Below are 27,724 nucleotides of genomic sequence, written 5' to 3'. Positions count from 1 at the left end.
TATTTTTTTTGGTTCTTCCTATGTTTTAAGTACAACACACATATATCCACTACATATATAAACAGATTCTCAGGTAATGCAAACAGTCTTGCATACAGGGACACTGAGCTTTACTAATAATGCTAGGACATCTAGAACTCCATGATATTTACCGTGAAGCCAATACTGTAGCGGATCTACTTGCTACGCATGGCATGACCTTAGCTCCTTGCGCAAGCCATCAACGCTGTCATCCTCTACACTATGAAGAACCCCCTCTTTATACTTTACTTGCTTTCAATAATGACTATTCCAAAACTTGTATAGCCAGAACAGTCCCCCAGTGTAAAAACTCTACTACTTGTCTTTCTTTACTTTTAATAAATATCCTTATTAGCAACAAAAAAAATAGTACAACACACACAAGAAAATATTTAGACAAACCGTTAAAATAAAGTGTCTTTAATATCACTTAAATTTTTAAGATAAAATAAAAATTATTATTCTTTTATTTATATTAATTATTCAATATTCCTTTTAGTTTTACCAAATATAATAAGTACTTTTACTTTGAGCTACAACTTAAATGCTCCTATTTTAATTTGAAATAGAACAAATCTAACTAAAAAAAAGTAGTCCAAATTTGAGTTCTTGAACAATAAAAGAGTCGCATAGTTCAATTCAACTTTAATATTGATTGGCTTTAAATAAGAAAATTTATACAAAGTAAAGTTTTAGTTTATTTTAAAGTATACTAAGTTCAAAGAAGAAAAAATTTAATAACCAGAATTTAGTTGATTTAAAAGTACTAAAGACTAGAAAAATACTTAAATGACAATTAAGTAAATCTAAAACCCTAAAACATATTTATCATTTTTACGAACTTATAATTTTTATTTATTTTTATCTTATAGGTTAAACACATTTTTTGAATTTATTTATGTTATTTTTTTAAATCTAACGGAGGCATAGAAATTACATACTTTAGAAATGTTTCTTTTTGAAATTATCGTAATTCTTGTACGGATCCAAATATTTTCGTGTCGCCCCGCACAAAGGCGGTGCATCATATATTTTTTTTGATAAAGAAAGGTATTATTAAACAGAAAAGAGTATCAAGCTGATAATATGTTTCCATATATATTTCTTCTGGACAAAAAAAGAAGAAGATCATTTTAAGTTTGGTTCCAAATTGATTTTCTTATTTTGATTTTTCAAAATTTTATTACTCCCCGAGAAAGAAAGTAAATAATATACTTAAAACTGAAGGGCGATATCGGTAATTTGATTAACTTAGAGGGTTTAGGGAGGGTTTTAACTATGAAAGTCACAGAAAACGGCTTCCTCCCGTAAGCTCATCAATGGCGGTTCTGAGCCCCCCTACTTTAACTAGCCGAAACTAGTACACCAAATAGTCAGCCAACCCTCGTTTTCCCATCAATTTTTGCAATAATGTTGAAGGCTCTTACATCCTCATGTCTGCAGAATCGTTTCCACGCCGTCACAACGGCATTTACCCCTCAAGTTCGCCGTGGCACTGACTCGAATACGCCCTTGCTTCGGGTTTTAGGTTCGCTAAGAAGTTCGAATCGCAGGGTCCCTTATTTGTCTCGACGATTCTTTTGTTCGGATTCTACTGATGGGTCCGAATCGAATTCCGAGGCTGCTGCATCCGAAGCCAAGCCGGCCGAGGAAGGTGGAGATGCTGATTCTAAGGCTTCGGCTGCTATGGTTCCCACTGTTTTTAAGCCTGAAGATTGCCTTACGGTTAGTTCAAAATAATTCTTTGCACCCGCACCGATAGATTTAGACGTGTCTTTAAAATAAATTGTATGACTTTTGTTAACTAATGTACATTCTCAGTTCAATTTATCACTTCATCATTATTAACTAACATAATTTGGTGCATAATTATGTATTTTCCTGCTCCATCATTATATAAGTACATTTTATGCTAATATTTGATAACTGCTAAATGACTCCTTAAGAAAAGATGTTAACTTTTTGTTATAACGGTGTGGCCATGTCTGCTTGTGCACCAAAAAAGAAGATATTAAGTGAGTTCCTTCTGTTGTTAGTGCTGGTTTTATGTCTTCTTTGGGTAGTTTTGATATGATTTTATTCATTATTATTCAAATTTGTACATATGGATGCAAACATGATGCAGAATTGGGATCAATTTGATATAGAAATTATTTTTAACTTTGGTTGCAACACTCTGTTAAGATTTCGGCAATCGAAAGGGATGGTTGTTTAAGAAGTTAACTTTCTAGGATATAAAAAAGGTGGATCACCAAGATTATATTTCTCGTAGATTCGTACACTCAATCATTCTTTACTAAAAGACCTTCCCGACCTTGACTTGATATAATGCTGTGAAGGTCAACATTTTATTTTTCCAAAGAGAGGCTTTTGATACCCTCTTTGTCTCTAAAAGAATGGTTTTATTATTAGATGCTTCGATCCTCATATTTTGAACCCAGCCATTCCGTTTGAGATGAAAGAATAGTATTGTAGACTTTTTTAAAATCAGGCCGTAGTATTAAAGAATCTCGATATCAATCTTCTTAGGATCCTCAGACACCTCACATCGATGACCAACACTTGTAATGTTATTGTAGCTTCAATTAGCATTAGTATTTTAATGAAATGAGAATTGACAAATTTTTATAATCTAGTCGTCTTTTTAAAGATTTCTTGTCCTGAATCTTCTTAGGATCATCAGAGAGCCTCACATCAGTGAGCAACTCTTTTAATGCTATTGTAGCAATGTAGCTTCAATTAGCATTACCCTTTCAATGAAAAAATGTGGTATTTCAGTACCCCTCCTTCAACCACAATGTTATTGATTTTTGCTTCCTTGATATCTCCTCAACTATTTATTCTACTTTTATATGGCTTTTTGGTACTATCCCTTCTTGTCTATATTTTCATTAATGTGGTGCTTATGCTTTCCTGAGCCGAGGGTCTATTGGAAACAACCTCTCTTTCCTCACAAGGTAGGGGTAAGGTCTGCGTACACACTACCCTCCCCAGACTCCACGGGGTGGGATAAGACTGGGTATGTTGTTGTTGTTGATACCTCCTCCACTAAGGCACAATCCGCCAACTCCTTAATCAAGTCTTCCATTAGGGGTAATTCATTTGCAATCATCTCTTTTGCTTCACCTAATGATTTCTAAAGGTTTCGATTTTTCCAACGATTCTTTCATCTCCATCTCCACTCAAGCATATACCTCTCCATTTTCATCATCTATGATCAGCTCTAAGTAATTTCAAGTTTTTTCCCAATCACACAGCTTGGATTTTCGGCAATGCACTTGTTCTTGTTCAAATGTTAATGTGTGTTATCTTAGTAGTGTTAAATTAGTCTCATTGGAAAGATATCATAAAATTTATGTATTTCTCACCTACACATAGATGTGTCTTTTCTATTTGATTGTTAGATTTTCTCAGATTGTATCACATACCCTTGGTGATCTTAATAAGGGGCAGCCTATGCTACCCGATTGGTCAACTTTTTCACTATTCTTTCCGCTTTTGGTGATCGTTAACCTCATCCCTATTTCCGTAGACCGTTTGACAGTATCATGCCTCTTTCTCAGTCATCTTTTTAGCTATAAAATTCCTCCTTTTTGACCATTCTTCCAGTGAGTTTCTGCCACCATTCCAACCATGTCCCATTTACAGTGTAAAATTACTATTTTGGCCATTCTTCCAATGAGTTTTCTACCATCTTTCAGGCCAGTATTATGATTATTGTTCCAGATACTATTTTGGACGTTATTCCATTGCTACTCCAGTCACTGTTTAGCCGCCAATTTGAGCCACATTAGCTGCCACCTTACGCCACACCAATGATGGTCTTGATATTCGTGGTATCGCGTTCTCTCTGGTCATTGAGAATCGGTTCCCTTTTTTTTTGATAAGGTAAATTGTATTAATCAAAAGGGAGAAAAAAAAAAATCCCGCATACAAGAAGTATACAAAAAGTAGAGAATTTACATCAGAACATGATTCTCTACAAATGACGCCCAATCTTCTACGCAAGTAGGGGCTACATGTGTGCACCAAAAAGCGATCAAAGATAAAAGACTATTCTTAAGATGTGAAAACGGAGACTCAATCCCCTCAAAAACTCTCTTATTTCTCTCTCCCCAGACTAACCACATGAAAGCTAACGGGACGAACTTCCACGCCTTTTGCTTGCTTCTTCTACGGAAATTGGCCCAGCTATATAGCATTTCCTTTACAGTGTTTGGCATCACCCATTGAACACCAAAAAGATTCAGGATTGCCCTCCATAAACCCCAGGACACAAGGCAACGCATCATAAGATGATCAACTTCTTCCCCTGAGCTTTTACACATGTAGCACCAACTAACATGTGTAATTCCTCTCTTTCACAGATTTTCAGATGTCAAGATCACTTCCCTCGCTGCTAGCCATGCAAAGAAGCACACCTTCGTAGGCGCCTTAGGAATCCAGATCGATGAGTATGGGAAAGTAGCTTCCTGTCTCACCAACATACTCTGGTAGAAGGACTTTACGGTGAACAAGCCATCATCACGCAACCCCTATCTCCAAGAATCATAAGATGGATGGGGCATATCTTGCCCGTATAGCAGTGCCAACAAATTTTGGAGCTCCGCAATCTCCCAATCTTGCATGTTCCTTCTAAAAGAGAGGTCCCATACTATCCCCTTCATGCTCCTTGCGAATTTGTTGGACCATCAATTCCTTCTGGTTTGAAACTCTGAAGACGTGGGGAAAGAGACCCTCAGAGTAGCCTCTCCACACCACCTGTGATTCCAAAAGCTGATTCTCCTTCCATCTCCCACCTTGTAAGTGATGTTGCCATAGAAAGCTTCCCAGTTCTTCATGATGTTCCTCCACATGCCACACCCGAACAGTGCTGTGATTGCCTTGGTCCTCCAACCCCCTCCCGTGGAATCGTACTTTTCTGCTATGACCTCCCTCCATAGAGCATGCTCTTCTACCCCGAATCTCCACAGCCACTTCCCCAGCAAAGCTCTGTTGAATACCCTGAGATCTTTTACTCCAAGTCCACCCCACTTCTTTGGGGAAGTGACTGTCTGCCAATTCACTAGATGAAACTTTCTAGTTCCATCTGCCGCATCCCAGAGAAAATCCCTTTGAAGCCGCTCCAGTTTTTCTGTGATGCTCACAGGTGCTTGCAACAGGGATAAGTAATAGGTAGGGATACTTGACAAAGTGCTTTTAATAAGCACTTCCTTACCGTCTTTTGACAAATACCGTTTCTGCCAGCCTGCTAATCGTTTTTCAACCCTTTCAATGACTGGATTCCAAACAGTAGTATCCTTTTGCAAAGCACCCAATGGTAGACCCAGGTAGGTAGTGGGGAGAGAGCCCATCTTGCATCCGAGAACATGAGACAAAGCATCAATGTTAGCAACCTCATCCACCGGGAAAATCTCACACTTACCGAGGTTGATTTTGAGTCCTGATACTATCTGAAACCACTGCAGTACCTGCTTCAGGCAGGTCAACTGATCCATATCGGCATCACAGAAAACTAGGGTGTCATCCGCAAAAAGCAAATGAGAGACCCTTCGGGCACTGAGCACCTCGATCGGAGCTGAGAAACCTCTCAAGAAGCCTCCACTCGCTGCACGATCCATCATTTTACTCAGAGCATCCATCACTAAAATGAATAGCATGGGGATAAGGGGTCACCTTTCCTAAGCCCCCTGGAGCTGCCAAAGAAACCACACGAGCTACCATTAACCAGGACAGAGAATCTGACTGATGAAATGCAAAACTTGATCCATCCCCTCCATCTTTCCCCAAACCCCATCCGTTTCATAATGAAGTCCAGGAACTCCCAATTGACATGATCGAAAGCCTTCTCAAGGTCCAACTTGCACAGTAATCCGGATTCTCTATTTTTCCTTCTGGAGTCTACAAGTTCATTTGCCACCAGAGCAGCATCCAGGATCTGCCTACCTTCCACAAACGCATTCTGGGAGGACGAAACAGACACGTCAAGAACCTTCTTTAGTCTGTTGGAGAGCACTTTAGAAATAATCTTGTAAATGCTCCCCACTAGACTGATAGGCCTATAGTCTCTGATACAAGATGCACCTTCTTTCTTAGGCACAATGGTAATAAAAGAAGTATTGATGCTTCTCTCGAAAGCACCATTCACGTGGAAGTATTCGATGGCTTCTATCAACTCCCCCTTAACAGTGTCCCAACAGAGCTGGAAGAAGGCCAAGGAGAAACCATCAGGCCCAGGGGCCTTATCACCAGCACAGCTCGACACAGCATCGTGCACCTCCTCCTCCTCGAAAGCTCTTTCTAGCCACTCATTGTCTCCCTCCCCTATGTGGTTGAACTCTATTCCCCCCAAAGTAGGCCTCCAACTAACTTCCTCTTTATATAAGTTCTCATAAAACCCCACTATCGTCCCTTTTACCTCCTCCTCTCCCTCGATCCTCACCCCATCTACAACTAAGGACTCTATGAAGTTTCTCCTTCGATTTGCAATCGCAACCCTGTGGAAAAACTTAGTATTCGAATCCCCCTCCTTTAACCAGAGCGCCCTTGATTTTTGTCGCCAACTAGTCTCCTGAGCTATTGCTAGCTCGACTATTTCACTCTTAACCTCCCTCAATCTCACTTTCTCAGATTCATCTAGCTCCCTCGCCCCTTCCCCGCTCTCTAATTCCCCCAATTCATGCATAAGCTCCCTCATTTTGACCTCCACCCTCCCGAAGACCTCCTTGTTCCACCTAATAATATCTCCCTTGAGCAATTTGAGTTTCTTCAACATACGGAATGAGGGTGACCCTGATACCCCGTAGTTGGTCCACCATTCTTTCACTTTGTCACAAAATCCTGGCACTTTCAACCACATGTTCTCGAACCGGAAGGGAGCACGGACCCCCCTCCCTCTGCATCCATCTAGCAAGATAGGCAAGTGATCCGAAGTCAGCCTAGGTAAAGGGATTTGCAACACATTCGGTACCAGCTCATCCCAGGAGGACGATATCAGAAATCTATCGAGTCTGGACCTTGAGTTTGAATCCTCCGCCCTGGCCCAAGTAAACCTTTCCCCTGACAGAGGAAGATCAATGAGAAAGTGATCATTGATGAAGTCAGAAAACTCCTCCATGGCCGTCGAAATCAAATTGCACCCTAATCTCTCCTCCGGGAATCTAATTGTGTTAAAGTCTCCCCCTAGAACCCATGGAATGTCCCATTCCCCCATAATATTAGCAAGTTCCTCCCAGAAAGACACTTTGGACTCTTCCCCTACCGGCCCATACACTCCCCCAAATCCCCACTCCACCCCACTCACTCTATCTTTGACGAGAGCTGCCAAAGAGAAAGCTCCCTTCCTAATCTCCTTTACCTCCAAACTTCTATCATCCCACATAAGTAGAATACCCCTGGCACTTCCTGCTGCAGGGACCCAGTCATATTTCACCCAACAACCCCCCAGACACTTCTCACGATCGCATCCGACAAAACTTTCATTTTGGTCTCTTGAAAACAAACTAGGTTGGCACCCCACTCCCTAACTCCCACTTTGATGATGGCCCTTTTGTTTGGGTCATTCATCCCCCTGACATTCCATGAAAGGATCTTAACTTCCATAAGCAACAATAGCCCCCTTTTCCCCACCCCCTAGACGAGATCCCTTTCTCCATGTCACACACTCGACCCCTTCTCTGATACACCACTACATCCCCTATTTTATTTTGATTAACACCTTTACCCAACTCCCTCCCCGCGCCTTCGTAACAAGGTTGTTGCTCAATCTCCCTCAACAGTTCCAGCACCCTTTCTTCCTTCCCTTCAAAAGAAACACCTAAGAACTTCCCAAAGTTTAATAGTTTATCCTCCATCCATAAGGACATGTCCACTTCTCCAATCCGTGACGAAATTGGACATGCGTCTTCTGTAATTACCTTTTCCTTGCCCCTACCGGAGGAATGCAAGACCATAGCATTGCTAGTAGTAGGAACTCTGGGTGTCGGGTGGATCACGTCGTTTCGTTGAGAGGCACCAACCTCAGGAATTAATGCCTCTCTTGGAGGAGATTGTATTGTAACCTCAGCACATCTAAGCACAGTGGGAGATGAGGGGGCGATGGAGCTGGGTCCATCAGAGGCGGGGGGCCATGGAATAACACCGCTAGCTTTTGCCGGTGCTGCCCCTGGAACAGTGGCTGAAGAGGAGCACAAGTCTCTAGTGTTTGGTATAGCACTGTTTGAGGCATCATTGGCAGAAGGAGGAGGAGTGACTTGCTTCCATATGTTTAGGCGCCTTATCGGACGTCGCTTGATATAATTTGGACCCCTTTGGATCGATTCTAATAGAATTGGGAAAAGTTGCTGGGCCCATGTGTAGAGGCCCAGACCTATGCTTGCTGAAATCTTGCCCGACCCTATGATAGTTAAAAGAGGACGCATCACTATCCCATTCACGTCTTTTCCTCCTGTTAAAATTTTGTCTTCTTCTCCCAAGTTCAAACCTCCCGTCACTTCTCGATCTACCGTCTGAATCCAGCTTAGTCCACTGATCCGGTGAGCCCTCCCCTCCCTTCAAAAACTGATTTCCCCTTCCCTCCCTTCTATTTGACCTTTCCTTTTCTTCCGCCAAAATCACAGGCATAAAGACGGGGCGAAATTCAGGGCTCAACCAAACCCTGTAGCTCAAGTAGCCATCTTCCGCCACAGTGGAGACAGGGATTCTGCCCCCTTTCCTCACCACAACCCTTACTCGCGAGAGATCGTGCAAGCTGCAAGTGACATCAATGAAACCCCCACAGATTTCCCCAACCTTCTTGAATAGGTCAAGACGCCAGAGATGCACCGGGAGACCCACCATGTTGACCACCAATGTTTCGCCAGTGAAACGAGGGTCGAGACACCCATCGTGCTCCACCCATCTGTCTAACTTTAAGAAATTCCCATCAAACCACCTGTTTCCTATGACAAGAATTTCTGAAGCTTGAGACTCGTCGACAAATCGAAAGAGATATTGCGTGTCACCCAGTTTCGATATTTTCAGCCCGTCCTTGACGTTCCATGCCTCTGCTGTCCAGTTCCTAACAGCTTCTGGAGAACCAACCCATTTGGAGAAAGACCCAATCAAACAAGAGTTCAAGAAACCTTTACGCCTGAGAGTGTGCTCCTCGGACAGCGAGAAGTGTGGCTCCTGCCCTACGTCAAGCTTTCGCTGGCATCTTCCCCCAAGTTCGAGGGCTGGCCAAGATGCAGCTTTGCTAAAAGACATGCTTTCTAATTTTCTAGATTCTAGGGAGAAGTAGGAGCTTCTCTCTGTAGAGTCCGTCATAGCTAAACCAAGAGCCTCGCAAGGAGACTGACTGAAGAAGGGAAAGTGAGAGGGAGTGAAATCTGGCCGGAAAAAGACACCTCCGTCGCCGGAAAATAGCAAAAGTGGTCGGAAGTTGGAGGTTGATGGATGGGTGAGGTCGGAATAGCCTCGCGAAGAGGCTGTCTGAAGGAAAAAAGTTGGGATCTGGCCTGAAAAGGCGTCACGTGCCGGCGCGTGGGGTGTCAGATCCCGGCGATTCTTTCTGGGGTAGTGTCGCGACAGGGTTGGCTCTCGGATGGTGGTGGTGGAATCCTAGGATTCATGGTTCATGGTGGTGGTGAAGGGGTGGGATGGGGTGTCTGTGTGCTACAGTGGTTTTTTTCCGCTTCATGCACATTGAGTTCTGGTGACTGATCTCGTTTTGAACTGTTCACTTTCTAGGTGACGCTTTACTATTACGACTATTGTTCACTATTCCGTGTTTTCCAGAAAAAGCAAACTCAAGGTGTTCTTCACTTCTTCTTACCTTGAGTTCAAGGACACATAATACAATGGTAATGTTAGTTAGTAGAATGTTAGTGTTAAGTTAGTCCAACATCAAAGATTATTGTGCTTTTCACACCTGAAAATTAAGTGTCATGTATTATGTAATAAGTATTCATCAACTTATCTTTTCATCTGCTTCTTCTATTGTCTCACAATTTTCAGATTAAAATGGAGTATTTTTTTTACAAAGAATCCCATTAGCAAGAAGATTGTGATTGTGTCTTGGGCACATTGTCAGTTGAACCATCCGTATTGGTTGAGATTGTTTCTTTGAAATCTCCTGATATTAGAAACCCGTCGATCCTTGAGTACTTCCTGCCTTGTTTCTCTCTGGACCATATGTAACTCCTACCTTGCAGAGGCAAATTGATCAACTCTATGTCAAGACTGAAGCTTCAGAAAGTTCCTAATGATTTTGAATGATTTCTCACCTGCAAGAAGCTGGTGATTCACATTGTTCAGCAAAAGATTTTTTTTTTGTTTGCTTGTCAAATTAACATTGTAATTAGAATACTCTCCTTCCCATATGCTCTTCTCAAAGTCAGCATTCAACCAGTTATGCCTCTTACTTCTGGCCGTACAGAAGGCACCTTGATGGATGTTAACTTTTAACACTTCATCCTATATTTGGAGGCCTAGAGAGGGTTACTTCATGCTTTAGTTTCAATTTAATCAACAGCTTCTAGGTTATTTAAGAAGTAAAGCATTGGAAAATACATGCGCGGTTTAAGTAATAGGATTGCCCTAGTATCTCATTTTTCTTTGAAAAGAAGTTTGATTCATATGTGTATTTCAGTTTTTGCTAGTTGTTGCAGGATCAGTGTAAAAATGGTATTTATCAGCCTTCCCTAAAAAAAGAGAGATACTGAACGAATGCAAAGAAAACACTGTTTCTTGGAGGCTTCTTATTTGCTCATAATTCATCTGTTTGTAAGATTTATGGGTGCGACCCATTTCTTGCCTTCTTGGTTGGTTATAGTTTTATCTTTGGATAAGATTTACCTGTAAGACTTGCAATTAAGGGCTTTATGTCATTTATCATGCTAAAAATAACATAAAGTCTGTGTGGGCTGTACTTTTTTAATTCTATATAATTTATAATGATGCATGTTGTTTTCTTGGTGCAGGTTCTAGCACTGCCACTTCCACACAGACCGTTATTTCCAGGGTTTTATATGCATATCTATGTGAAGGTATGGTACCTTGTCTAGAATGGGTTAAACTATGTCTTAGTTAGTCTTCGTGATTTTTGAAATAGAATAGATATAAGCTTTAAACATTAAGAGTAAAATTACTGTCAACTTTCTGAGAGTTGATACTGTTTCAGCTAGTGTTTTGGAGCCTATTTCCTCTTAAGTCTATAAAACCAGCATTCAGCTTTAACAATGCTACTTTAATTGATGGAAAGTTCTTGGCTGAAGTTGTAAGCTTGAAAAGCTAAAACCTTCAATTAGGAGAGCGTCTGTTGCTCAATTGTAATATTCTTTAGCCTCATTTGGTAGTTTCCAGAAAAATATAAATTCTGCTGTAATGGCATGCAACAAATTGATCTGAGGCTCCACATAATCCATAAATTTCACTGCAGGATCCCAAGGTATTAGCAGCCTTGCTGGAAAGTCGAAAAAGGCAAGCACCTTATGCTGGCGCTTTCCTTATGAAAGATGAGCAAGGGACTGATCCTAATGTTGTGTCTGCCTCAGATACAGAAAAAAACATCTATGAGCTTAAAGGAAAAGACATGTTGAACCGTCTTCATGAAGTTGGTACACTTGCTCAGGTACATCTTGTTGTTCCTTGTGTTATTCTGTTGCTTTAACTTTATTGAAGAAGTTTCTGATCAAGGTTGATGCAACTTATGATGAGCCAGATAACAAGTATTAAAGACGACCAGGTTATTCTTATTGGTCACAGGCGGATACGTATGGCAGAGGTGGTAAGTAGTTGTCTGCTTTATTTTTTGGTTATAAGCAGCTCCATATGTTTTCTTTTTGTCCTATTTAGTTCTATTTTTCATCTACATATCCATCATCTCCTGATTTTGAGACTGCCCAATTGACATCTTGGGTTCATTGCACTTGTATATTTTTCTCTCTTTCCTACCTTTTGTGTCCCAACACCGAGTCCTTCCCCTTTGGCTTCATATAACTGAGCAGCTGCATTGTCAAGCGATAGAGGTCTATTGCAATTTGAGGCTAAATGAGCTGTTTTCCCCAGTTGGTTATGACGTGTTATCAATAGAATGAAACCCTCTTTTAGTTATTCTTGATTGCTTGTTTGCAAGAGAAAGTAGCACTGATTTTGTAATAATTTTTGGACAACTGGTTTCCTGCAAAGTCATAGGAATGTCTTTCTTATTGCACTTCGGGGTTGTAGAAGAGAAAAGCAATTGAGTTTCTTCTATGATGTGCTAGTTTTGCATCTGTTTGATTGCTGATGCATTTGGTTTGACTGAAATCCTAGACTTTTGATAACCTAGAAATCTGAGGGTAAGTGGCTCACGGTTTGAAACTCAGTGGATAATGGGCTCACCATTCTACCATTGTCCACCTAAATACTAGGCTTTTGTTTGCGCCACGGCACGAACTGTGATGTGCACCCAACCTACATATCACGGGCTGTACTCTTACCACTAGACCAAAGCCCCGGAGGCTTAAACATATATTAAAACACATAAAAGTTTGAATAGAATCCTATATATTTGGGCTGTAATTTGGTATAGAGTCGTATTCTTGGCTTTAGCTGTAAAGCTGGAGTACTCATGCATGGTCAGCCATTAATGGGCTTACTTAGCCACTGGAGGGTCTTATGTCTTCTTATTTTTTCGTTTTATTTTGTGATTGAGGACCTCTTATCCTCTTCTATTGGACTTAAATCTCTCATCCCCTGAGCTCCTCAGTAATAATTCTCCTATTATACTATACTTACTGTTGGATGTTTACCTCTCTACCTTCACATGGTAGGGTAAGGTCTGCGTACACACTACCTTTCTTGGACCCCACCTGCACGATTACACTGGGTTTGTTTGTTGTTGGATGTTTGCAGTCAGATTTCCTTATGTAGTTATTTCTTTTGTTTCAATAAACAATTTCTTCAATATACTAGTGTAACAATTTGATGACTATGCAGTAGATTTGTCACACTTGAATGTTCACTATCAGATTTCCTTACTTTATTCACCATGTTGTTCTTTTTCCGTCTCAATAACCCATTTTGTGAAATGTACAAGAGTAACACCTTGAGGACTGAAACAGTGACATTCATTTGCAGGTCAGTGAGGAACCCCTTACAGTGAAAGTTGATCATCTCAAGGCATGCCTCAGTTTCTTGTGCATTCTTTCTACCCAGCAATGATAAACTCATAAAGCTTGATGTTCAGTTTTGAAATTGTTTCTAAAATTTGCTTTCTTAATTATGTTGCAGGAACAGCCGTACAACAAGGATGACGATGTTATAAAGGCGACATCTTTTGAAGTTCTATCAACCCTAAGGGATGTTTTGAAGACAAGTTCTCTCTGGAAGGATCACGTTCAAACTTATATCCAGGTGTTAGTCATTTCTTTCTAAATGTTAAGTCCTAATTGTTTGATTTGGTGATAACTCCAAAAAAAAAAAATTTACTCTCTCAAAATGCATTGCCTTTTGATATTCTAGCCCACACTATTGTGTGAAGCTCCACAATGACGGTGGATTGTGTTAAACTAAGATCATGCCCTAAGTTAGGCATTTCATGCCATTCTTTTTAATGGAAAATTATGTTCGTGTTGGTGGTAATCAAATCCATGACTAGATTCTCTGCCTTATAGTTGATGCCCTGCTGAAAGAGGAGACTAATTAAAGATGTCAAGACTGCTAGGAAATGGAAGGTCATAAATGTTCTCTGAACCAACTGTATACATATTGTTATACATATTTCTAAAGAGACGCTAGGAAGTTTATACAACTGAACAACTGTATAAGATGTATTTGGAGCTAGGAAGTTTATACAATACCTAATCCTCTCTCTGCTGAATTTCTAAAAAGATGCTACTGATTGTTATGAATAGTGTCAAAATCAAAAGATAATATTGTGGCATGTTTTGCTGAAGAAGTGGGAGTGGAGGGATAAAGGGATAGGGACTTACTGAATACTTCTAAGGGAAGCATTTGTGTCCCTCCAAGTTATTGGTACACTAGTAATTGGAGTAAGAGACATTACTCCTTTCGACCAATTTCAGAGGGGTTATCAAGTCTTCAAAGCGTGGCGATATTTGTGGGGGTTGGCTGGAAATTGAAAAAAAGACAACTCTAAGAAATCATCCTAGATGGGCTTCGATCAAGGAGAGGAGGCAGATGGAGAAGATTTCGAAAACCCTAGAAGTGGAGAAGAAGGGTTTTCTTTATAAATTACATGTTTGGAGTGTAGCGTTGGTAACAATTATCTCCAATCGACGAAATGGAGAAGAAGATGGACCTGCTAGGTACTATGATGAAGTTTGAGATAGGCCTGCTACCGTAGAAAAGATCGGTCATGTGGGGGTTGGGAACAATATTTCAAATTCTAAAAAAGTGTGGACAGATGTGGGAGTGGCACGTGGAAAGGTCTTAAGGTAGAATGGGTCAGTAGTAAAGGAAAGGGCTCCAGAATTGGGCCACTTATGTCATGATGTTTGGAAGCTTAACATAACTTTTGGGTCATAAAAAATAATAGATATAGGCTCAGATGAGTCAACCTTTATTTTCAATAAGGGGCTTGGTCTTTTAGCCATGAACCTTTAGGGTCTCAGCTGATTACACAAAAATTGTCATTCAAGATTAAGAAAACTCTTTCTTCGTACAATCGAAAGAGGCTGACCAAAATCAGATAGTTTTTTGAATTTGAAAGAACTAAACCATGGCTTATCGAAGAGGCTACTCAAGCTTTCTTATGGCTGCATAATAATGTTACAAAGATGAGCAAACAATATGGATTGAATTTTTGTGAATGTGAGATTGAGGGTCTAGCTCTGTTCACGAAGCTTGACAGGAGAAGGCATAAGAGAAATGAAGCTACCATGTCCAGATTCACAATTCCAAAAGTGATAGGTATAAAGGAGCTCCAAAAACTGTTTTTTAATGTGAATTATGGGGAGCTCGGATCAATGATGGGAAGGGGGATCACAAACACTAGGTACCCATGAAGCTGAATATTCTCACTTGGAATATTAGGGGGTTGAATGACAGGGAAAAGATAAAGGTGATAAAAAGTTAATCCATAAATTGAAGGCAAACATTTATTGCTTTCAAAGACGAACTTAGAAGGGGGTGTGGAAATACTAGTTAAACAAATGTGGTCAGACCCATCTCAAGTGTTGTTTGGAGTCCAACGACAGGAAAGGGAAAATATTGGTGATGTGGGAAAAGAATGTTTGGACAAGAGAAACTATCAACAAGGGATGTATACTATCACTCGCAAAATTTCCTCATTATCACAGAATTTCTCCTGGCACCTCACAGGGGTGTATGAATCACACTGCAAGTTGGAGAAACAAGAACGCTGGTGGGAGATAGTAGCATCTAAGGCATTTGTGCAGGGCCTTGGGTGGTGTATAGAGATTTTAACACTAATAGATTCATAGCAAAAAGAAAGAACAACAATAAAATCACTAGGGCTATGATGGACTTCTCTAATTTTATAGATCATTAGAAGCTTGTAGATTCTAATCGTAATGGGGCTCCTTTTACTTGGACAAAGGGTAATAATCAGGAAAACTCTTCAAGATTGGATAGATTTTTTTCCCGGCTAAATGGGCTGAGGAATTAAAGAACAAAAGGCAAGCAGTACTCCCCAGTGTATTTTCTGATTGTACTCCCGTTTCTTTTCAATGCGGAGATGGGGAAGTTTAAAATCTTACTTCAAGTTTGAAAGCTGGTGGTTGGGTGTTGAGAGATTCAATGAAATGGTGAAAAGCTGTGGAACTCTTTTGAAGTACAGGGTAGACTAGACTCCATTCTTTCAAGCTAACTGAAGTTGTTGAATACAAAGCAGTGGGATTGGGAATCTTCAGACTATGACAGTGTTGTGAAGAGCCTGAAGCGAGGAAAAGCGATAAGCCCCTTTTCGCTTAAAGCGAGAAGCGAGAAGCGAAGCGCTCGCTTTTTTGAAGTGAAGCGGAATTTTAAAAAGATATTAAAATAAATAATGCATAGACAACACATGTAACTGTAAGCAAATGTTCAATACTTCAATGTAAAAACTAAAGAGTAGCATCAATTAAAGCACAAAATGAGCATCATATTCTTCTTCAAGATTGTCAAATTCTTGTATTCCACTATCATTATTATATTGCTCGTCATCTTCTTCAACTTCTTCTTCTACATCAACTAGAAATGAAGTAACTGCTTCTTTTCCCTTCCTCTGTGAGCTTGAAATTGAGGTACTCCCCCTCAAACCATAAATTCTCTCCCCAATTCCACGCGCCTCCGCAACATCACCCCAAGTGAAATCAGAAGTTTCCTCAAATACTTCTTCATTTGCATGATCTTCCGGGACTCCAATTAGCCATTCATTAGCATCATCGATGTTGTCCAAACTAATTGGATCAATTACATTGCGAGCATTGTAACGACGCCTCATTGTTCTATTGTACGTAATGAAGACTAGATCATTGAGACGCTTCAAGGTTAGTTTGTTCCTCTTTTTGGTATGAATTTGCAAATAATAAGTAATTAGTAAGATTGCATGCGCATAACTGTCTGTCATCATTCAACATTCTAACTTCTTGAAGTTGCAGCATATTGGTGATTTCAATTATGCAAGGTTAGCAGATTTTGGAGCAGCAATATCTGGAGCCAACAAGCTACAATGCCAGCAAGTGCTTGAAGAGCTAGATGTAAGTTCGTGGTTCAAGAAGTTAGATATTCCCTATGTTTCAATTTAGATGACACACTTTCCTTATTAATCCGTTCCAAAAAGAATGACACATTTCTACAATTGAAAATAATTCAACTTTAAACTTTTCATTTTACCCATTTACCCTTAGTGAGAAGTTTTTATAACCACACAAATGTTATGCCCCCACAAAGCTTTTACCCCTTAAGCTTTTAAGTCCACAAGTTTCAGAAGTCTTTTTTCCTCTTAAACTTCCTGCCAAGTCAAACTACCTCATCTAAATTTAAACGGAGGGAGTACATAATATTTTCTGTATGTGTGCCTTTTTCAATCCAAACCTCAAAGAGAGAGGTTTACCAGTATTGTGAGTTCTAACCACTCTGGAAGAGAGCGAGGTTTTATTACTAGGAGGTAGATCTAAGAATTTTTCCTTGCCATTTGCTTCCTATTGTAACAAAAAAAAATATATATGTTTGGTCAGTGCTTCCCTGCTCTGAAAAGGAAAATGGTTGAAAGTTAAAAAAAAGGAGGATCAAAGCGTATTAGCGGTAAAGCTTCATTTCTTGCTGATGGGTAAAATCGCTTCTCATTGGTACTCTTTGCTCGAAAAATTAGGAATCTAAAAAAGTTATCAGTTTGTTCACCACTTCATAAAAAGAAATTGTCAGTTTGTTCAAGTGGAGCTACTTATTTTGGGAAAATTAGAAAGGGAAATATTCAGTTTAGAACAGCTAGCAATATTTTGTATTTCCTCGTAAGAATCATAAACTTGCATTACAATGGTTATTTCATGATTTTCATCGAACTGAGCCTTTTGTCTGCTCAGGGATCAGAATATAGTGTGTGCATGAGATAAAATGAATGTTTCCCGCTTGTTTCATAGCTAACACCATAATACCTGCATCAGGTGCATAAGCGGCTACAGCTTACCCTGGAGCTAGTGAAGAAAGAAATGGAGATTAGTAAGATTCAGGTAAATGCACATCAAGACGCATACCTGAACTTTAAATAGGTGCTATGCATGCATTTAGCATTTTACGTCTTTTCTGTTGTCTGCAGGAATCAATAGCAAGAGCAATTGAAGAAAAAATAAGTGGAGAGCAACGCCGTTATTTGTTGAATGAACAATTAAAGGCCATAAAGAAGGCATGTGGATTATGTGCAGCTTTTTTTGTGTTATCATCCTTAAACTTAGTACTTACATATGTTTATTCCTAGATAATATATATGTTAAGCTTCTGATTCTTATGTTTGATTCACAGTTTAAACAAAGAGTTGATTTGAAAAAAAAGTGCTTCCTTATGACGTGATTTTGATTGGCTTAATGCAGGAACTAGGTTTGGAGACTGATGACAAGACAGCTCTTTCTGGTTCGTTGTCTCTTAATTACTACTGAAATGAATAATGTTCTTTTTGGATTTATTACGGCCAGACGTGTTTTCCCATCTGGCCAATGAAACATCTTATGTTGGCCCTGGAAAAATTCCATGTAGCAGTAGCATAGAAAAGGCCAATTTGCAATACGTTTTGCCCTTTCTGTTGTAACAGTTTTATGGTGGCTGATTGATCTCCTGTTTACCATTGAAAATCTTCACTAGAAGCATGAATAGCATTCAGGCGATAATTGGCTTTACAGATAGGAAATTGAAGGTTGAATTTTCTTTGTACACGGTCCAACCAACTTTATTGACATGCTTTCTAAAGCTATTTGAGACATACCAAACTTTTGACAGATAAGAATACATTGTACCTATAGGGGGCTCTTTGTGTTTTCACTAAAGCACTTAATAAGACAATACTGGAATCCTTCAACTTCAATTTCCGAAAGGTTACTGTCTACCATATTTGGTAATGTGGCACTAAATCAACATGGATTTACTGGAAGGCCACATTGTTAGCACTGCATTGTTGTTTATTCAAGTTATGGACTGCTCATGATTCAGATTTATCTTCCTCCTCCAATGTTTCTTTTTCTCTTGAACTCTGTCCTGTTTCCCTTTTCAATGCACTTCCTTATTAGAAGCCTACTTGCTTTTTCTGTCATGTACTCTTTCTTCTCCCCTTTGCTCCTGTTGAGGAGTGTAATGCTTATGAAGGTGCTTCTTCCAGGTTTTGGTGATAATAGACATTACTGCAAACCCTAAAACGCGGTTCTCATTGTTTTTTCTCTATAATTTTCACAAAAATAGAGTTAAGCTGCGTGTTGTAACATTGTTTTGGTAGACCTGGTTTTGGTGTTGAAATTGAGAAGAAACTGCCTAATTATTAGGTTTGCTTTAAGGGCTTCGATTTTTCTGGTCAATACTAACGAAAACCTGCAGTTTTTTGTTCCCTTTTTTATTACATCTAATGGTGTGACACTATATTTGTTTATTACTGCAGCAAAGTTCAGGGAAAGATTGGAGCCTAATAAAGAAAAAATACCAGTACATGTTATGCAAGTTATTGAAGAAGAACTGACAAAACTGCAACTGTTGGAAGCTAGTTCCAGTGAATTTAACGTAACACGTAATTATCTTGATTGGTTGACTGCCTTGCCATGGGGTAATTACAGGTTTGTTGTCTATCTATTCTGCCTTACATTGTCTTGGGTTCAACCCAACTGATGTTATCCTTATCCTTGGCTAGCTGTACTAGAGGAATCTGTTTGAGAAGCTGGCTAAACAGTCCAGCGAGAAATAAAAATGTTATTCTCTGAAATTTGCTGCTTCCAAGTTAACCTTACTGCCTAGTGATGTGACTTGCCTAAATATCTATCGAGTAATATCCATTTGTCTTTAACTTTTCTTTCTCCTCCAGTTCCTTATTTTGGGTTCTTACATGTCATGCTTCTGGCTTTGAGGATGCTTACTTGACATCCCAATGTATGAGTTTAGACCAGGATCTCATGAGAGCAGCAAAACTAGGATTGTACTTATGATGAGCTCCTTAAGATGGGGGCTTGATTTGCCGTAGTTCGTGTTGTTTGCTGCTGATGGTGGTGGTGTTGGCTTTATAGTTTTGTTCTCTGCCATGGGTGTATTGCATTGGTTCCTGAAGTTTTCTTTTTATGATCCAAATGCAGTGATGAAAACTTTGATGTACTACGGGCAGAACAAATTCTTGATGAAGACCACTATGGGTTAACCGATGTTAAGGAAAGGATCTTGGAATTTATAGCTGTGGGAAAACTCAGAGGAACTTCGCAAGGTTGGTAAATGCCTTTTTTTAAAAATAATAACCCTCATTTTTATTAAAAAAAATCCTATTTTATAAGGTTCAGCCATAATCATATTAAAAGAACGGAAAATGATCCAGCCATCTCCTTACTGTCCATTGTCATAACATTGTAATGGACCAATGGAAAATATATCCATAGAACATGAGATTTATGGTTCCCAAATACTTTATTGACATCAAATTGAAACGAGTAAACGGAAAGAAGTGAACATTTTAGGGAATTTGAGAAATATTTATTGGTCAAACTTAGGTAATACTTTTTGTGTCAGTCTAGAGTTCCTCCAATGTTTTCTTGTGATTATCTGTGGAGTAAAGAAATATATCTTGAGCTTAATTTCTTCCCTTGAAAAGCAACTAATGTGAATTAAACTGCTGCACCTTGGGCCATAGTTTGTTGGTGTTCTTCTTACATTCTGATTTTGTGCTGTCCATGATTGGGCACTCGCTGTGTGGTATTCGATTGATAACTTACTTTCACCACCAGTTGTACTTGTATATCTTTGGGACATTGAACTTGAGATGTAGTTGTTTGTTGAGGATAATCTTTGGAAACTATGAAGTGTTGAGAAAAAAACAGGTTGAATGAAAGTTAACAATATAATCCAAAGACAAAGGTTAACTCTAGAAAAATGTGAATTGCATCATAGCTAGGACAATATTAGGTTCAAATGATAATATTAATCCCAATTATACACTGGCACTGTCTTTCATATGTGCGGCTTCACCTGATTTATCTCAGTTTAATTTTGAATCTGAGTCAGGAACTAGAAACAGACTCATTGCTTATTTTTGTTTGAACAGGGAAAATCATATGCCTCTCTGGCCCTCCTGGGGTGGGCAAAACCAGTATAGGTCGTTCAATTGCACGTGCATTGAACCGCAAATTTTACCGATTTTCTGTTGGAGGGCTGTCTGATGTTGCTGAAATAAAGGTAATGGGAATATCTGGCCAGCTAAAACAGAGTTGTTTTGTGGCGCACAGAATCTTGAACTTTCATGACTAACTTTGGGATACACTTCAAGGGACATCGACGAACTTATATCGGTGCCATGCCGGGGAAGATGGTGCAATGTTTAAAAAGTGTGGGAACCGCTAATCCTCTTGTTTTGATAGACGAAATTGACAAGGTATTTTATGGTTTGTGAGTTCATGCTTCAATTGTATGGCTTTGACTATGAGAGGAAGTCTAACTTCTTTTTCACCATTTAATCTCGTTTTTCTGTATATGACCACTGGAAGAATCTTGAGCCTGAACATATTATGTTTTTGCTTGGATTTCCTCTGCAATCTAAATGTTTGAAGAAAGTGTTTATCGATCAGTTTAATAATAGCCTTGTATTTTTTCTTCTATGGCAGTTGGGAAGAGGACATGCTGGTGATCCAGCAAGTGCTATGTTGGAGCTTCTTGATCCAGAACAGAATGCAAATTTCTTGGATCATTATCTTGATGTTCCTATTGACTTATCAAAGGTAGTTGTTTTCTGGAGCACTTATCAAATTATTGTGGCTGTTGATTGGCCCTTATGAAATGCCCTCTAACATCATTTGATGAATGGGGACTAATGTGATATTAAAAATCTTGCAAATATCTACTATCATTTTGCTTTTTCACCTTTTGATTTCCCCCCCTTTTTCTTTACTGATTGATGTTCTCTTTCGTCTCTTACCTTAGTTAAGTTTGGAAAAGGTTTCGTGACTGAGCCTGTTTCTTTTATTGTCCATAATGGAAGGTTATCTGGAAGTATTTTATTTCACGTCTGTGTTACCTTTGTCTCTGTCATTATGACTGTAATATGATTAGTGTAAGTAGAATGTTGTTCTCTTGATACTTGAAAAAAAACTAGGTTTCATTGGCATTGGTTTTGGTGATCATTCAATAGGAAAAAGGTTGATGCATTGAGTTTTCCTACTGTCTGTTCATATTATCTTTGATGGCTTTACTGATGAGGGATATGGTTTTATACCTCTTGGAGTTACCGATAATTGGAGCGATAGACTTTGAGTGTTGAGTGTTAGTTTACCTATTGATTAAAGAATTTGGCCCATAATTCAAATATGACAGTTATCGATACTATTTCATTTTATTATATCAAACTTCAGCAAATCAACATGGCTACAGAGAGAAGGTTGATGGGTATATTCGCATACAATTTCATTTATTTTGTCCTTTAATGTGATAATTTACTGTGTGTTCCTATGTCTTTTCATAATGGTAAATATTTGTGTTATATTTCCAAAGGGCTTTGTCAAAAGAAGATAGCATCTTTCGATTATTTTGGTAGTATTTTGGGTCTGACTTGGTTATGGGGAGGGAGGCTATATCAAAGCCCTGTTATGGATGTTGAGTTATATATGAACCTGAAGAAATTATAAAATCCAACCTCTAGGTTTTAATGTACTTCTAAAATTTGAAAAAATCGAGCTTTGGCACCTTCAGTGTTTTCTATCCTCTTTGCTTAATACAGTTACCTATTCCACTGTAGTTTATACGAGAATGACATCTGCACATTTATCAATTTTTTGAGTGCATAATTTGAGGTCGATCATTTTCCTTTTTGCGGCTGCAGGTTTTGTTTGTCTGCACAGCCAATGTTGTAGAAATGATACCTAATCCTCTTTTGGATAGAATGGAAGTAATTTCAATTGCTGGTTACATTACGGATGAGAAAATGCACATAGCCAGGGATTATTTGGAGAAAGCTACTCGTGAAACATGTGGGATCAAGCCTGAGCAGGTATGTCTTATAGAAACATCTCTAGTTGCATCTCTTTCATTATCTCCTGTGCATATTCATTATCGGGTGAATAGTTTTGTATTTTTTCCGCTCCCAATTTTTGACATTCAGAAGCAGACATTGGTCTGTCGGGAAAATGTTCGAAACATGATGCAAGAATGTAACTTCTTAAAGTAAAATGTGAAAAGCTTTATTCAGCTAGAAGTTTATGGAATAAAACATATGATTGGAACATTCAGGGGATCAAGCTCTTTACACCCTTCCATATAGAACATGGCTAAAGGAAAAAATCGCAGTAAATCTCATTATAGGTTTTTTGCCATATGCTTTAATATTTCCTAGAAAATATACTGTTTGATGTATTGATATCATTTTCATCTTAAGCCTCTACATTTAGAATATACTTGCCTCCAAAGCTAATGGATTATAAAGTTTAATACAAACTCTTCCATCACTATCCTTTTCAAGAAGTATTTAAGTGGTTCACATAAACAACTGAACGAGTCCACATTGCTGTATATATCCTCTCAAGTGCTGCTTTCTCTTTGAGGAATGTTTGCTTGACCGAGCCAAACTGTGACTGCCTATGCTAGCCAATGTGCTCGTGCATCATTAACACAACCACTGTGCCACACTTTGCTGGGAGTATAAACGCAATTGAAGGTGGTTCTGTCGTGGTAGTCGCCAATCTCTATTAGTAAATGGAGGTATAATGAGTTTCTTAGTGGTAGGGATACATGTGCCTGGTGGGTGGGGTTGCTGGATGGTATTGTCTAACAGATTTGAGCGGGGCGTGAACTAAAGCAGGATGGATGTTTAAAATATGCCAAGTGTTTTGGTGTTTTTGCTGTTGACTTCAATTTGACCATCGTGTAAAAGAGAAACTAGACTAGTTTGTTACACAGTAGTGAATTTTTTATTACTGTACAAGGAATCATCATACGATGCCAAGATTGTGGTGATGACTCCAAAAAACACTTGACAATGTCTATTGAGTGAGCTTAAGTTATAAGATGTCTGCAGTAAACATGTTCTCCCACAGCCTTAAAGATGAGATCCGTGGAATTCGGAGAACCTTATATTTAGCTCTCTAATGTGATCTTCAGTTGAGTTACATGCCATATGGATCTCTGGTGAAGAAAAGGGAGCTGAAGACTTACTGATTAAGGGCATCAAAATGACATTTGACCTCATCTAACTCTGTGGTGTCATGTGGTGTCATTTACTGTGCATATATACTCTAATAATTAACGTTTTCCACTTTTCCGGGAAAAAACACCCTAAATATGGGTGTCAGAAGTTAATAAGTTGATATGTGGGAGGGCTGATGGCTACTTTGGTTTGTTTTGGCCCTCCATAGCGGATAGGAGCAGTTCTAATTTTTGAAGTATCTTGTAGGCTGTTGGTACTTTTTCATGACATAGTAGTGGCGTTATGCTTATCTAATGGCAAATGTATGACAGGACGAGGGTAGAGCTTTGGGTACCATTTCTCGGGAAATGTTAACTCCCTAATGCTCCTGTAAAATTACTCGAGTTGATATGTAATCAAGTTGAAGAGATGCAACGTTTGAGCCCATGTATATGTCATCTCTCTGTCTCTCAGGCTTTTAACATGCTGAGGGCCGTTTCTCAGATGCAGAGATGTGATATCAAGCCGGAAAATTAAGTGTGCATGATTTATGTTAGCAATTGATTGCAATTCAAAGCCTTGAATGGTTGATGTTTGGTTTAAATATTTCAACACGTATAACCATCCTGGCAGTTAGTATATGTGGTTATAGGAAGACTTTCAATTGATGCCTTGATGTTGTTTTTCTAAATATTTCACAAGTTACACTGAAGCGTTACTTGCAATAAGCTAATTTTATTGGCTTCATGAATTCTTTATTTCAGGTTGAAGTGACCAATTCAGCTCTTCTTGCTTTAATAGAAAATTACTGCAGAGAAGCCGGTGTACGCAATCTGCAGAAGCAGATTGAAAAGATTTATCGCAAGGTTCTGTGACCTGTCCTCTTTTGTATAATACATCTATGATGAAATTGTCTCGAGTCTCGTACCTAGTCAACTTTTGATGAAAACTGATGGTTATTTCATGAAATCCAATACGAACACTTTGAATCGTTTTCATGCTCTGATACTTTGCACATCCTGTTCTTGCTTTTCAGATAGCTCTAAAGCTTGTCAGGGAAGATGGAGAGATTGAGCCTCAGAATGCAGAGGTAGGTGAGGTAGAAGCAGAATCTATCCATCTATCAGACGAAATCAAGTCTAAGGAAGAAATTCAAGCTGGAGCTGAGTCCGCAAACGGTAGCAATGATGACAAGGCCTCTGAAAATAATGCTGAAGCTGAAGCAGAGGGAGCACCAGTGAATCAAACACAGAAATCTGCTAATGAAGATGCTTGTTTACAGGTAAATGAAAAACATTAAAAAGCAAAAATATAATGTTTAGTACTTCAGGTGATTCTTGCCAGTTGTAACTATGTATGCTACAATGTATTTTAATGCTTCTAAGTTTTATCTATGCTCAAAATAAAAATACAAGATGCAGTGTAATAGGTAGTTTTGTAGGCACAGAAGTGTCTTTTTACAACTTGTCTTACTGTCACATGTTGGATTAAATATGGTTAACAAATGAATGTAAGAAATCATTTATCTGGCAATATAACACCAAACAAGCAGGGGAAGCACTTTCTTTTGAAATGTTAACTAAGAACAAGCAAGGGAAGCGCTTGGTATTCATTTTCTACGCTAAGTCCCCCCTGTATCTTAAAAAGGTATCTATGCATAATTTGCATTTATATCAGACTGTAAGACAAGAGTGGGTTGCTCTAGTGGTGAGCACCCTCCACTTTCAACCAAGAGGTTGTGAGTTCGAGTCACCCCAAGAGCAAGGTGGTGAGTTCTTGGAGGGAGGGAGCCGAGGGTCTATCGGAAACAACCTCTCTACCTCAGGGTAGGGGTAAGGTCTGCGTACACACTACCCTCCCCAGACCCCACTAGTGGGATTATATTGGGTTGTTGTTGTTATCATACACTGTAATCAGTTAAAATCAAATTCTTTGGGATGGAGGGGTTTCTTTAGTCTGGCTAATTAGACTTGATAGTCAAATTTGTTTTAAGAAGTTGTGCCAAATGTTAACTCACTTGTTATAATCTAGCGCGCGCACACACATTTTGATATGTTTGATGTTAAGCTGCTAATGAATAACGTCCTTATATTTTCCTTGACATTGCATGATTTTATGTTTACATATTTATCTGCGTTTAATTTAATGCTATTGTGTCCTTGCAACTGAATTTTGGTTCTGAGTGGTTGTGATCTTAACAGGATACTCAAGAAACTGAGAAAGCAACAGAAAGTGAAGCGAGTAAAACAGTAAATAAAGTGGTTGTTGACTCGCCAAACCTAGCTGATTATGTTGGCAAACCTGTTTTCCATGCGGAGCGCATATACGATCAGACACCAGTTGGAGTTGTGATGGGTCTTGCTTGGACTTCAATGGGTGGCTCAACACTCTATATAGAAACATCTCTGGTGGAGCAAGGAGAAGGGAAAGGGGCTCTCAATGTAACAGGACAACTAGGCGACGTTATGAAAGAAAGTGCCCAAATTGCCCATACGGTTGCCAGGACCATTTTGCAGGAAAAGGAGCCTGATAACCAATTCTTTGCAAATAGTAAGCTTCATCTTCATGTTCCTGCAGGTGCTACCCCTAAGGATGGCCCTAGTGCTGGTTGTACTATGATAACGTCCTTGTTGTCTCTTGCCATGAAAAAGCCTGTTAAAAAGGACCTGGCAATGACAGGGGAAGTCACGCTAACTGGCAAAATTCTTCCTATCGGCGGGGTATGTTAACAATTCTTACACCTCTCCTTATAATTTCATGCAGCTTTTGTGTCTGATCATCTATCATGTTTTCTTTTTATTTTTCGTTGATTTTGTCTTTAATGTTCTTTATGCTTTAATTATTTCCTGTGTCTGTATGTGTTACATGCATGCGCATGTAAGCATAATAAGAGTGGTCTTTTCTTTTTGACCCAACCAGTGTTGGGTTCCTTTCTTGATTTTACAAAAGCTTTACCTTTTGGTTCAATAATAGGTCAAGGAGAAAGCCATAGCAGCGCGAAGAAGTGATGTGAAAACTATAATATTCCCTTCAGCCAATCGCAGAGATTTTGACGAGCTTGCTCCTAATGTCAAGGAAGGCCTTGATGTACACTTTGTGGATGACTACAAGCAAATATTTGATTTGGCATTTTGATAGGCAGAGTACAGATTATTCAAGTTGTTTTGGTGACAAACTGTCCACCTGTAGGCTGAGTTTGCCATCTCATTCATTCTGGACCTTATGCCCGGAGATGTAGTTTTTTTTGCTCCTTATTTCATATTTCCATGTGCACATCAATGTCGAACAAGCAGCCTTGATTTTTTCACCATTGTATCATATAATTCATAAATCTCAAGGACATGGATTTTCCCTTTTGCCAAGAATGAAGGTAAGATTTGACGAAAGGGAAGTCTCTTAAATTTGCTTTAGCTTCTATATAGTAGACCCTCGGCCGTCACTGTTTCTTGGATATGGATTGATGACTTCTTGGCATCTTTATTTTCTTACAGGCAAAGAAAGATGAAAGAAGGGAAAAAGGAAGGAAGAGACAGAACAACGAAGATACATTGTGGTGTGTGTGGACTCTTTCTTAGTCACGGGCAGTTTTCGTCTTCAAAATACTAGCTTGCTGAGTGCAGTGTCGAGAATCAAATTCCCTACAAAAGAAAGGTGGACATTTTGGTTGCTCCATCAAAAAATAAACACTTGTTGTACTCGTCATGATGTCCAAACTATGTTCACTGATCCTGCAAAATTTCCCACAGCAATGGCAGGGCGATAATTTAGAAGCCGAGGATCGGTATGTAATGGTCATTGAAAAACATCGAAGATATTTTGTTTCATTCAAACATTTTAAAAATGAAATAAAGGAAAAGAAAAAGAAAAAAAAAAAGAAGCTACCACATCAGGCCCTTTTGATCCATGATTCTTTTTTTTTTGGGTTTTTAAGTTGAA

At 39.1% G+C, this 27,724-nt stretch overlaps 1 protein-coding gene across 1 annotated transcript; it reads left to right on the top strand.

The window, feature by feature from the left end:
• The first annotated feature begins 1,297 nt into the window (after positions 1-1,297).
• LOC104120154 (lon protease homolog 1, mitochondrial-like) lies at positions 1,298-27,692 on the top strand. The gene is made up of 21 exons (XM_070192243.1): positions 1,298-1,746; positions 10,983-11,048; positions 11,441-11,632; positions 11,723-11,788; positions 13,123-13,164; positions 13,276-13,398; positions 16,605-16,703; positions 17,610-17,675; positions 17,762-17,848; positions 18,033-18,072; positions 19,085-19,256; positions 19,767-19,891; positions 20,723-20,853; positions 20,945-21,049; positions 21,279-21,392; positions 22,490-22,657; positions 24,553-24,654; positions 24,825-25,070; positions 25,990-26,508; positions 26,762-27,158; positions 27,280-27,692. The coding sequence occupies exons 1-20, from the start codon at positions 1,432-1,434 to the stop codon at positions 26,921-26,923; spliced, it is 2,940 nt and encodes a 979-aa protein (XP_070048344.1). The 5' UTR covers positions 1,298-1,431; the 3' UTR covers positions 26,924-27,158; positions 27,280-27,692.
• Positions 27,693-27,724: the final 32 nt, after the last annotated feature.

Source organism: Nicotiana tomentosiformis, chromosome 12 (genome assembly GCF_000390325.3).
Source record: "Nicotiana tomentosiformis chromosome 12, ASM39032v3, whole genome shotgun sequence".
NCBI lineage: Eukaryota > Viridiplantae > Streptophyta > Magnoliopsida > Solanales > Solanaceae > Nicotiana > Nicotiana tomentosiformis.
The sequence above is the reverse complement of the archived record's forward strand: the minus strand, read 5'-3'. Positions and strand labels throughout refer to the sequence as shown.

Coding starts and splice junctions, on each gene's coding strand:
- LOC104120154 (XM_070192243.1), top strand. CDS start 1,432: ATGTTGAAGGCTCTTACATCCTCATGTCTGCAGAATCGTTTCCACGCC. Junction 21,050..21,278: donor TGATAGACGAAATTGACAAG/GTATTTTATGGT, acceptor CTTCTATGGCAG/TTGGGAAGAGGACATGCTGG. Junction 26,509..26,761: donor AAATTCTTCCTATCGGCGGG/GTATGTTAACAA, acceptor GTTCAATAATAG/GTCAAGGAGAAAGCCATAGC.